We start from the raw sequence: 13,289 nt of genomic DNA, 5'->3' as shown, positions 1-13,289 counted from the left end.
TCCAGGGAGGTATGGCTTGCGTGGATCCCCCAACGTTTCCTTACCCAGAATTCCCTGCAAACCTCAATTTTAGCTGAAAAAAATCACTTTTTTCACACATTTTGGTGTGGGAAAGTTGTGGCATCACCGGGCTCACACAAATTTACCACCACCCAGCGTTCCCCCAGGTCTCCCCGTAAAAATGGTGCCTCACTTGTGTGGGAGGCCCAAGTACCCGCGACAGGCAAGAGCACAAAACGTAGTGAGGCAACATCAACATTGCCTATCAAAAAACGTTTTGGGCCCTTGCCTGCCGCGGGTACTAGGGCCTCCCGCACAAGTGAGGCACCATTTTTACCGGGAGACCTGGGGGAACGCTGGGTGGTGGTAAATTTGTGTGAGCCCGGTGATGCCACAAGTTTCCCACACCAAAATGTGTGAAAAAAGTGATTTTTTCAGCTAAAATTGAGGTTTGCAGGAAACGTTGGGGGATCCACACAAGCCATACCTCCCTTGAAGCCCCCGGGTGTCTAGTTTTCAGAAAAGTATGGGTTTGGTAGGTTTCCCTATGTGCCGTCAGAACTAGGGTTTAAAAACTACAGCTAGTCACTTTGCCACAAAAGGGTCATTTTTCACTACAAAATTGAGGTATGACCACATTGCATTTAGTGCAATTTCCTGTCGCGGGCAGTAGGCAAACCTGCACAAGTGAGGTACCATTTTTCTCGTAAGACTTTGGGCAACACGGGGTGGGTGGAAATTTATGGATCCACGCAGATTCCAGAACTTTCCACCACAGAAATGTGGGGAAAAAGTGTTTTTTTTGTAAGTTTTTAGGTTTGCAAGGGATCCTGGGTAACAGACCCTGGTGGGAGGCAGTCAAGTCACCCCATCCTGGATTCCCCTGGGTGTCTAGTTTTCAAAAATGTATAGGTTTGCTAGGTTTCCCTAGGTGCCGGCAGAGCTAGAGTTCAAAAACTACAGCTAGACTCTTCGCAAACAATGTGTAAATTTTCATTGTGAAAATGTGGTGTGTTCACGTTTTAAGCCACTTCCTGTCGTGGGCACTATGCCTACCCACACAAGTGAGGTACCATTTTTATCGGGAGACTTAGGGTAGTTCAGATTTGTAAAGCAACTGTTATTACCTATTGATTTTTGATGCATTTCTCCCTTCCAAATGAAAGACATTGTGTAAAAAAAAAAAAGTCATTTTGAAAAATGACCAATAATTCTCATGCTAGTATGAGTATTCCCAATTTCAAAAATGTGCAAATATGCACTGTTTCTAAACTCTGTAATTTGTTCCCATTTCAGAAATACATAGGTGTCTTTCATACCGATTTTTCCATGTACACATTTTCCCACAATAATTGCTATATACCCGGAACATAATAAAAAACCATTACAAAATGCTGCTCAGTTTTTTACTCTGGGTTCGTAGGGCTCTTGGTGAACCTACAAGTCCTATATATCCCCACAACCAGGAAGGTCCAGCGGATGTAACTTTACATTGCTTTCAAAGAGATGTTATAATTAGAAGAAGTTACAGGTGAAAACGTTGACACAAAAGGCTGCTTTTTTCAACACATTTTTAATGTTTCCTATATTTAACTGGTAGTTTCTATAAATAAACCTTGATGAATCTACACAAATGACCCCTTGCTGAATTCAGAATGTTGTCTACTTTTCAAAAATGTATAGCTTTCCAGGATCCATTATTGCTTTTGTACCCATTTCTACCATTAACTGGAAGGAGGTTGAAAGCATAAAAAATTGCAAAAATAGGTTATGTCCCAGAAAAATGCCAAAACTGTGTAAAAAATGTTGGTTTTCTGACAAAAATCTGTTATTTCCTAAAAGCTGGAGAAATGGTGATTTCAGCCCCACAAACCCTTTTTTGATACCATTTGCAGAGAAAAACCCAGACGCTTTCATTTGCAGCCAGTTTTTCCCATTTTTCACAAAAAACCAAAATTTTGCTGTATTTTGACTAATTTCTGGGAACCCTCTCGGCGAATCCATAAACCCTGGGTTCCTTTAGAATCCCCATGATGTTGGAATAAAAGGACGCAAATTTGGCATGGATACCTAATGTGGTCAAAAGGTTACAGGGGCCTAAGCGCGCACTACCCCTAATAGCCCAAAAAAGGCTTAGCACAGGAGGGGAAAAGGCCTAGCAGCGAAGGGGTTAATGACTCACATAGAGTCAGTTACGCACCTAGAAAATCACCCATTCACACACTTATACGCCCACTCATTCTTCCATAGGCCTTTCACTATAAATAAATAAAACATATTTAAAATTTTCAGAAAAACACACATTCACTGGATGATGTCATCAGTGATGTCATCAGCGATGTCACTAACCATGTCATGAGTGATGTAATATAATATATGACGTCATCAGCAGTGCGTTGCGGGGGCACGAGTTATAGATAGCAGAACTAACTAAAACAGGGACATTTCTAGGGTTTTGTACGAGGGAAATGTCCAGCTAACTATAACGCCCTTGAAACCTATGTTTTTTTTAGTGAATATATATATATATATATATATATATATATATATATATATATATATATATATATATATATTCACTGAAAAAACCATAGGTTTCAGACATGTTATAGTTAGCGGAAATTTTACTGATAAAAAACCAATGAAATTCCCCCGTTATAGTTAGTGCAGGCAACTATAACTCACGCGACCGCAATCCTCTGCTGATGCTAATACTGTATTTAGACACTTATTTGCCCATGTCTTCTTCCATAAATTTTTAGCTATACATATATTACAAATATTTTCTTTTCATAAAGACACATATGTCATCAGCAGAAGATTGCGGTCGCGTGAGTTATAGTTGCCTGCACTAACTATAACGGGGGAATTTCATTGGTTTTTTATCAGTAAAATTTCCGCTAACTATAACGTGTGTGAAACCTATGGTTTTTTCAGTGAATTTGTACGGTTTTTTAAATGCTAAGTTACTTTACGCCATTCGTGGCGTGCACGCCCACTTAACGCAGTTCGTTCCGTGCGCGCACGGTGCGCTTCGCGCACCGCGCGCCCACTTTACGCAGTTAGTGCCGTACACGCAAGGTGGGCACGCAGTGCGCTACGCGCACCGCGTGCCCACGTTACGCACCATGCGCACATGGAGGACATATTATGCGCTTCCTTGTGATAGGTAATCTGTTAAATTTAATTTGTAAGTGATGACAATAATATGCCATGCACAGAGAGTGGTTTTTTTTTTTATTAAAATTTGTAGCGTAAGCGCACCGTACGCGTACGGTAAGCGTAATCGGCGAAATTTTCAAAAAATAAAAATGTACCGTTTTTGGCCTTGGGGGATCTTTGAGGACTCAACTAACATGGCTATGTGCATGGGCGCTGTCTAAACAGCCCCTTTATATGTTTTTTGCCTTTGTTTACAGCCCCCCCCTCAGAGTGCGAGAGAGAAAAAGGCGGCCGCCGCTTCCTGGTTTCGACCGATTCGAATGTTTACTTAGATGTAACAGCCAATCAGAATCGCGCTCGCGCACGCCACCGTACGCGTACGGTAAGCTTACGGTAAGCGTACCGTAAGCTGGCTCAGATATATATATTGATTTAAAGGCTATTTTCTCAGAATCTACTGAACAGATTTACACCAAACCTACAAAAGGCACTTCCTTGACCTAGGGACTACCTCTCTGCCAAATTTCTAGAAATTCTGTTCAGCCGTTCGGGCTGTAGCCCTGTCTAAAGGTCCTATGGAAAAATGCATGGGAAAAACGCGTTTTGGGACCCCCCTTTTATCTCAGCCCCCGCTTGACGAATCCCCCCGAGACTTTCAGGGTAGGAGCGGAGCGTAGCGCCCCACCTATTTTGAGAAATTCGCGAGGATTCGTCAACCGGCGCCAAAGTTATTCAAAATAGAATGTTGCGGATTTCCTATGGAAAAGGGGTCCTAACTATAACTACCTACTGGCGACCGCCAGTAGGAAATATATATTATATATATATATTTATTATCTACTGGCGGTCGCCAGTAGATAGTTATAGTTAGGACCGAGTTTCCATAGGAAATCTCAAAATTCTATTTTGAATAACTTTGGCGCCGGTTGACGAATCCTCGCGAAATTTTCAAAACTAATGGGGCGCTCCGCTCCGCTCCGCCCCTGAAAGTCTCGGGGGGATTCGTCAAGCGGGGGCCGAGAAAAAGGGGGGTCCCAAAACGCGTTTTCCCCATGGATTTTTCCATAGGGACTTTAGTCGCAGCTACAGCCCGAACGGCTGAACAGAATTACGTGAAATTTGGCAGAGAGGTAGCCATAGGGTCAAGGAAGTGCCTTTTGCAGGTCTGGTGTAAATCTGTTCAGTATTTTCTGAGAAAATAGCATTTAAATCAATATAAATATCTATACGCGCGCACCGTGCGCGCTGGGTGCGCGCACCATGCCGCGCGCAATTCTGATTGGTTGTTAGATCGTAGTAAACATTCGAATCGGTCGAAACCAGGAAGTGTCGGCCGCCATTTTGTCTCTCGCACTCTGAGGGGGTGAAAAACAAAGGTGGAGAACGTGAAAAGGGGGCAGGCTGGACAGTTCCTGACCCCCTAGCATTTGTCAGGGGGTCCCGGAAGGACCCCCAAGGGCCAAAAAAAGATTTAAATTTTTTGCGAAAAATCGCGGAGTGCGCGCAATGTGCGCGCACGCTGGAAACGGAAAAAATTCCGCAAACTTCATGCACCGTGCGCGCACGGTCCGAACTGCGTAAAGTGGGCGCGCGGGGCGCAAAGCGCACCGCGCGCGCACCGTAAAAAAAAATTACGAAAAAAATATATTAATAAATACATAACTTAGCATTTAAAAAACCGTACAAATTCACTGAAAAAACCATAGGTTTCACACATGTTATAGTTAGGAATTAGCATTTAAAAAACCTTGCAAATTCACTTAAAAAACCATAGGTTTCACACGTTATAGTTAGCAGGACATTTCACTCGTGAAAAACCAATGAAATTCCCCCGTTTTAGTTAGTGCAGGCAACTATAACTCACGCGACCGCAATCCTCTGCTGATGACGTCAGATATTACATCACTGATGACATATGTGTCTTTCTGAAAAAAAAAAATTGTAATATATGTATAGCTAAAAATTAATGGAAGAAAACATGGGTAAATAAGTGTCTAAATACAGTGATGTAATATCTGACGTCATCAGCAGAGGATTGTGGTCGCGTGAGTTATAGTTGCCTGCACTAACCATAACGGGGGAATTTCATTGGTTTTTCACGAGTGAAATGTCCTGCTAACTATAACATGTGTGAAACCTATGGTTTTTTAAGCGAATATATATATATATATATATATATATATATATATATATATATATATATTCACTGAAAAAACCATAGGTTTCACACACGTTATAGTTAGCAGGACATTTCCCTCGTAAAAAACCAATGAAATTCCCCCGTTATAGTTAGTGCAGGCAACTATAACTCACGCGACCGCAATCCGCTGCTGATGACGTCAGATATTACATCACTGTATTTGGACACTTATTTACCCATGTCTTCTTCCATTCATCTTTAGCTATACATATATTTCTTTTTTTTTTTTTTTCAGAAAGACACATATGTCATCAGTGATGTAATATCTGACGTCATCAGCAGCGGATTGCGGTCGCGTGAGTTATAGTTGCCTCCACATTAGTTCTTCACCCCCTCAGAGTGCGAGAGACAAAATGGCGGCCGACACTTCTTGGTTTCGACCGATTCGAATGTTTACTAAGATCTAACAACCAATCAGAACTGCGCTCGCGCACGGCAGGGTGCGCGCACCTAGCGTGCACGCTGCGCGCGTACGGATATATATATTGATTTAAATGCTATTTTCTCTGGAAATACTGAACCTTTTTCTCGGCCCCTGCTTGACGAATCCCCCCCCCCCAGCCCCCCCCCCCCTGAGACTTTCAGGGAAGGAGCGGAGCGGAGCGGAGCGCCCCATTACATACACATATTACCTACTGGCGGTCGCCAGTAGGCAGTTATATTTAGGACCTATTTTCCATAGGAAATCCGCACCATTCTATTCCCAATAACTTTGGCGCCGGTTGATGAATCTTTGCGAAATTTTCAAAACTTTTGTCCAGCTCCGGTCCGCTCCTATCCTGAAAGTCTTGGGTGATTCATGTAGCGGGGGCCGAGAAAAAAGGGGGGTCCCAAAACATGTTTTACCCATGCAATTTTCCATAGGGACCTTTAGTCGCAGCTACAGCCCGAACTGCTGAACGGTATTACACCAAATGTGGGAAAAAGGTAGCCCTTTGTTCAGAGTAGTGCCTGTTGGTTAAATGGTGTAAATCAGTTCAGTAGTTCCTGAGAAAATCAAAAGTAAAATCACATATATATCTGGGTGGAGCCTAACCACACATCTCATCGTGAGATCCGATTGGCTGTCAGCACTTCATCCAAGAAGTGTTGGCAGCCATCTTGGGACCAATATACAGGATAGCACCTCAATAAATCATTGCAGTTAATGGAATATCATGAATCATGTTTGAGAGAAAACTATTTTCTCATGCTTTTCCCACAGAGGTTTGGAAGGTGATCTATAAGCTAAACTGAGAGCATATTTTCTGTAAATTCACATTATCTTTCTCAGTCATGTGAGAATGAAGTCTGACATTCTCAGTAAAACATGTACATCCAACAAGGGCAGACACTGTCAGTTGATTCCTTTGTGTTCTACTACAGCTTCCCAGAGTGTTCTAAAGAACAACTAGAGCGCTAACAGTCCTACTTATGACAAACTTATTGCACACCTGAAGCCATCTTGATTGGAATAAAGTGGTAACTTATAAAACATTAAATTTAAAAAGGAACAAAATGAGGGGGCTCATTTTGCCATTAGTGCTGCAGAAAGAAAAATTAGGGCACATTTAGAGTGACTTCTCAAATCCTCTCCTATTTCATTAAAACAATCTGACATGCAAACTGAAACAAGCACTTTCAATACCAGCAGCAGACTTCCCTGGTGAGCAGTAGCTTTACTACAGTGATCTAATGAGCAACTAGAGTGCTAACATTCTGAATTTATGGCAAATGTGAGACACATCTGAATGCCTTCTTGATGGAATCAAAGTAAAACATTGAAAGTATTTCCTACTGAGGAGACTGTAGTAAATGAGGAAATTAGAAAACTTCATAACAAATAATTTTCCCAAGATGGCCACCAGAGACAAAAAAGAGCCCAAATGTAGCACAAATATCACCCAGATTTAGCCCACATGTAGCCCAATGACAGACGTGTGCAAAACACTTTATTTTTTGTGTTTTTGCGGTTTTATATAGTGCAGACTATTGGAGTGCTTTACATGAGCATTGGTTACATCTCACAAGAACAAATTCATTTTGGTTTGGGCCATATGTAGGTAGCTAAATACTGGTTGGTAACGGCCGAAATTCGGTAAATTTCCCGTTACCGGCCGGTATTTAGGCAATTGAGATGTAGGAGGCGAAAAAGAAGGATTCGGTAATTATGAATCGGTAAATACCGATTAATCATTACCAAATTCAAAATTACTGAATCGGAATTACCGAATCCCTATTTACCGATTCGGTAATTAAGAAATGGTAAAAACGAGAAAAGAGATGTAGGTAAATTCGGTAATACCGATTTGCATGAAATTCGGTATTTAAGAGTCGGTAATTATTACTGAGTGAAAGCAGATGGTAATCATCTAAAGTGTATATAAGCAATCCCAAAATGAAACAGTGTGATCACCATGGCGGCTCTCTATGTGATTGCAAGGCGCCTACGTCTACAGGCAGCAGGTGTGAGGATCTGGAGACGGGAGGAGCGCATTTACAGACCGCGCATCACACTCTTCCAACAGACTGAGGCTGAGATACATGAAAGGTACAGGCTACACCCCCAAACCATCATGGACCTGGTAAGGGACTTGCACCCACTCCTGGACCATCCAACAACAAGGGCGCACGCCATACCACCACATGTGCAGGTGCTCTGTAGCCTACATCTACTCGCATCTGGCAGTTACCAGGGGGTGATAGCTGCGATAGACGGGGTATCTCAGAGTTGCCTGTCCAGTTTCTTCAGAAAGTTCCTGGATGCCATGATGCAGAGGATGCAACACTACATTAGCTTCCCAAACACACCGGCGGAACTGCTGAAAACCAACACAGACTTTAACCAGATGGCACATTTCTCGCATGTCATAGGCTGTATTGATGGCACACACATTCCAATCTGCCCACCAGCAGCCACTGAGTATATCTACAGGAACAGAAAGTCCACCCACTCCATAAATGTGCAGGTAATCTGTGATGCTGCCAACATAATCACGGACATCGTGGCAAAATTTCCTGGGAGCACACACGACTCATACATCTTCCAGAACAGTGGGATCTATACACTCCTGGCTTCGGGCGAATTTGGAGAAGGATACCTGCTAGGTAAATCAGTGTGACACTCCCTTATACTTAGTGCAGATGTATGTGTATTGGTGTATGTGACTAATGGCACCCTCTTTCTTACCTAGGCGATAGTGCATATGCCGAGCGGTCATTTATCCTCACTCCCTACCTACACCCATCAACCCTGAGTGAGAGACGATACAATGTGGCACACAAATCAACACGCAACGTTGTGGAGCGCACGTTTGGACTATTGAAAAGCAGGTTCCGCTGCCTCCACAAAAGTGGAGGCGCACGTCAGTACACACCCATCATCTGCTGCAAAATCATTGCAACTTGTGCAATGCTGCACAACCTTGCCACAAAGAAAGGTACAGAAGTGGAAATAACTGATTTTGAGGACAATGATGATGAAGTTGCACAGCCAGAGCCCAACGCAGCAGGAGTGCCAGCAGCAACAGATGGGAGACAGAGACGGGCAGAGATCACATGCAACTATTTTAAGTAAGGAGACACAGCCAGTTGTTGGATGCAATGACAGTTTTAATTTGTGGGCACTACGCCACAACACAAATGGTCAAACTTGGCTATGAAATATGTGACATCCATAGTAGGAAGTCATGGGTTACTTCACCCAACTCTGTCCTGGTAGTGTGGGCTGCATCAGCGTCTGCGGCCACGCACTACAGTGCGGGATGCCAGTGACTGACTGTCCTCCCTGGCTGTGGAACTAATGGCAGCCCCATGCTGTCTACTGCTCCTCCGGGTGTCTGTTACAGGGGGGGTAATGCTGCTCCTACTGGTCGTGTCCTCGCTGTCCCAAACATCCACAGCACCAGTTGTGGCAGACTGGCTCGTAAGCAGCACCTCAAGTGCAGTGGTCACCTTCACCAGCCCCCTAGAAACATCATTGCTGCAGTGTGCAAGCCCCTCCTGCATGGCCACGGAGCGCCTGCAGAGCAGAGAAGTGGCAGTTGCTAGGCGATTCACTGCCCTTGTGTGGTGATCAACTTTCTGCCTCTCCCTTCGCCGTGTTGCTCTGTCCTCATCCATTTTACTGCACAGCAGCATCACAGACTGGGACATGTCCCTCATGCCCTCAGCCATTGAGCTTATGCCCCTGTCAATGCCCCTGTCAATGTTGCCCATTTTGTCATTGAGGCACTTCATTTGGCGCTGTACTGACTGGATTGCCTTGCCTTGTAGGCGCTGCACCTTCACCATGGTTGCCTCCAGCCTTCCGAATACACCATGGCTCTCACCCTGTGGAGGTGGACTGCTCATCCGAGCCCTGCGGCGGCATCTGGCACCTGTGTTTGCTCCCTCAGAGGCGGACAGCAAACCAGCATTGCTAACATCCAGTGACACAGTGGATGTTTCCTCCCCCCTCGAGTCTTCTGATGAGGACTCGGACACATGCAGTCTGGCAACAGCACGCCTCCTAGACCTAACCAATGCAGGTGGTGTTGATGCTGGTGAGGCCAGCAGTAGTGGCGAGGCTGGCTGTGGTGGCGAGGCTGGCTGTGGTGGCGAGGCTGGCTGTGGTGCTGTTGTGGGCCCTGCACTCGTGGTGGCCTTCTCGGTGATGTCCTTCCGGGGTGCCCTCTCTCCCTTCTCCTGAGCAGTATTGCGCGATGTCTCGCCTGTGGACAGAAATTTAACATCAGTTCAGTGTACCTGCAGCCCTGCATTGCTAACATCATAATACATTTCTGCAACACTATCTCATTGTCCTCTGCCTGATTATCGCTGATGTGTCACATGCCTTGTTGTTCAGTGAGATTCCTGTCATGATAGGGGTTTCACTGACTACATCTCCCATAATGCATTGCTGGACTACACAAAAACCTGTACTGGAGTGGGATTCACATTGCCCAATTGGGGATTTGGGATAGGGGAAGGGGGGGCACAATGCTGTGCATGCTTCTTACCTTGTTTGGGAGCAGCTCTGGCAGAGCTGTCTGCATCCCCAATCCCAACGACACTTTCGGGCTCAATCGTGAACTCCACAAGCTGCTCAAGTTCAGTCAAGGCAGGTGCCCTGTTCCTTCCTCCTCCTGTCTGGCTGGCCTGTTTTTTCAGATCAGCAATCTTCCCCTTGGTGATGATCCGGATGTCATACCACCGCTTCTTGAGCACATCAATGTCCCGGGGGGTTACTCCTATGGCATTTACCTGCGCCTGGATTCCAAGCCAGATCCTTCTTTTTTCAGATTCTGACACTAGCAGGGACTGCTTTTCAAAAAGCTTAGTGTGCTGCCTCACTACCCCCTCCACAAGTACCTGCAGTTCCTTCGGACTGAATTTGAGATTCCTCTTCCTTTCCCAAACATCTCTTTCTGTGTCCTGGCTGGCCATTGTGTAAGATTTCTTGTCAAACTTCACGCACTGGCTCTGTTGCTCTCCTCTGCACTCCCAGCCTCTCCAGAGTGTTCCGATTGTGTGCACCTGCCTGGGTGTGGCCACTTCCTGGTTGGGTGGGGTGGGGTTTGCACAGGATTGGCTGATTCCTCAATTGCTGTTCATGTGAATTAACGATTCGGTAAATACCGATTCAGAAACACCGGTCGGTATTGTGGAATCTGTAAAATTTACCGAAAAATTAGGTACATAGGAAATACCGATTTCTAAATACCCATTGGGTAAAATTCGGTAATTAGGAATCGGTATTTCAAGGTTACCTACATATGGCCCTGAGTGATTTGACCAGAATCACAGAATGTCGAGCTGAAGCAGAAACTCCAACCTGGTTCCCCAGTTGCAAAGTCTGCAGCTCTGGAAGTAACACCACATCCTCACCCCTAAGTGAATCATTTAATCAAGTGGTCAACTGGATTAAAAAACTAAGATAACAAATAATTTAAAAGTGCTTTGTCGCCATTTGAAAACTCAGAAAAGATGTCCTCATTTTAGTTGTTTAGAGCACTAACCATAATTTTGATGCAAATAAGAGCCTCTCATATGTAATTTCTAAATGAAATGCTCTCAGCATTACAGTTTTGTTTACATAAAGATGACGTCAGGCGTTCCACACTTTTGTAATAAATATAGAATGTTAGCAATCTAGTTGTTAATTAGGATACTGTTGAGAGGCAGAGGCCAGGGACACGGACTCTGAAAATTGAAGGCAGGTAGGAGGGTGTAGAGGCAACAATTTGACCACACTGGGCAGGCAGGAAGGGCAGTGGCAGCACAACAGACTATGGAGGGCAGTGGAAAGGGGGGGCAGGGGCAACAAACCAACAATACAGGACTGGGAAGAGAGGCTGTGGCAATATAATATACCATTGTGGGCAGAAGGAAGAGGCAGTGGAAGTACAACCATACATGCCAACAGACCCGATTCAGCCAGGAAACGTCCAATGTTTTTAAGCTCAAATGGGTTTATTTGATCTGTCTCCTGTCTACAATCTCCTATTTTTCAATGTAACTCAAAGGGGAAAAATCAATACCCCAGTTTTTTTTCAAAATCTCCCTATTACCAAGTTCAAAATGTTCGCAAGTATGGTACATTGGATCATGGAAGGCAGGAGGAATTGGGGTAGGGACATGGACTCGGATAACAGAGGACAGGAGGGACATGGAGAGGTGCACCAAACTGACCCTACAGGGCAGGCATCAGGGTTTGCAGCAGCACAATACACCACACAGGGCATGCGGGACGGGAGTGCAGCACAACAATCCATAGAAAGCAATAGGGAGGGGACAGGACCATGCACATGGACAACAGAGAACAGAAGGGAAAGAGGCAATGGTAGCTAGCTGACCATAATGGATAGACAGGAGAGAAAGCTGTAGCATAACAGACCATAAAGGGCAGGAGGGACGGATCTGGGGCATTACAATGAAACAGACAAGCCAGGAGGGCGGGGATAGGGGTCTGCAAATAGAAACAGAGGGCTGGGGGCAAGCGGGCAGGGCAGGAGCAGCAAGATGACCATGGAGGTCAGGCAGAATGGGCACTAGAAGCAAGACACACCACGGAGAGCAACAATGAGACTCTGATGGCATACACACAGACCATGGAGGGAAGGTGGGAGGGGGTCAGGGGCAGCTAGCTGACCACACAGGGAAGGTGGGAGGGGCCGTGGCAGCACAGAAGACCATGCATGCCAAGTGGGAGGGTAAGTGGCAGCACAATGGCTATGATGAGCAAGAAGGAGGGGGAAGGGGCATGCACAAAGGACTATGGAGGATAGAAGGGAGGGTCAGGACCTGGGCACAGACAAGAGAGTTCAGGGGAAGGGGCCTCACAACAGACCACGCGAGGCAGGCAGGAGGAGCAGTTGCAGCACAACAGACCAGGGAGGGCAGAAGGGTGTGGCAGTAAAATGGACCATGTAGGACAGGAGGAAGGGGATAGGGCCATGGAATGTGGACAGGCAGGGTGGAGGTGGCAGGGAGAGGTTACAGTCATCTGACAATGCTAGGCAGGTGGGAGGAGAGTGGCAGCTCAACAGAACACTCAGAGTAGATAGGAGTGGCAGGTCCATGGAACATGGTGGGCAAAAAGGATGGAGCAGGGGCATGCACAAAGACATCGGAGGGCAGAGGGAAGGAGAATAGGGGCAGCAAGCTAAGCACAGAGGCTAAGCAGGAGGTCAATGATGGGGCATAGAATTGGGCAATGGAGGGCAGGAGGAGTGGACTGGTACATCATGCTAAATGGAGGGCAGTGGCAGCACATCAGACAATGCATGGCAGGAAGGAGGAGGCTAGTCCATGGATTCAGACAACAGAGGATAGGGAGGAGGTGGATGGGGCAGCAAGCTAACTGGTCAGAGAAGGCCAGTGGCAGAACAACGGCCACACAGGGCTGTAATAAGGGAGCAGAGACATGGATAATACATGGCTAGGAGAAGGGAAGGCATGAGCAGCA

General features: G+C 45.6%; 2 protein-coding genes across 2 annotated transcripts in view; both read right to left on the bottom strand.

The window, feature by feature from the left end:
• Positions 1-13,289, bottom strand: part of NAPA (NSF attachment protein alpha) — a 348,255-nt gene that overhangs the window by 231,299 nt on the left and 103,667 nt on the right. The gene's annotated exons all lie outside the window — the stretch shown is intronic.
• On the bottom strand, positions 8,938-10,768 carry LOC146798024 (uncharacterized). Its single transcript, XM_085627508.1, has 2 exons — positions 10,342-10,768; positions 8,938-10,053 (listed from the first exon to the last, which is right to left on the bottom strand). Exons 1-2 carry the CDS (start codon positions 10,766-10,768, stop codon positions 9,074-9,076), a joined length of 1,407 nt encoding a protein of 468 aa, XP_085483634.1. The 3' UTR covers positions 8,938-9,073.

The sequence above is a fragment of the Triturus cristatus genome, chromosome 9 (assembly GCF_964204655.1).
Source record: "Triturus cristatus chromosome 9, aTriCri1.1, whole genome shotgun sequence".
Lineage (NCBI taxonomy): Eukaryota > Metazoa > Chordata > Amphibia > Caudata > Salamandridae > Triturus > Triturus cristatus.
Note: the sequence above shows the minus strand (reverse complement) of the source record. Positions and strands in the feature narration are given on the sequence as shown.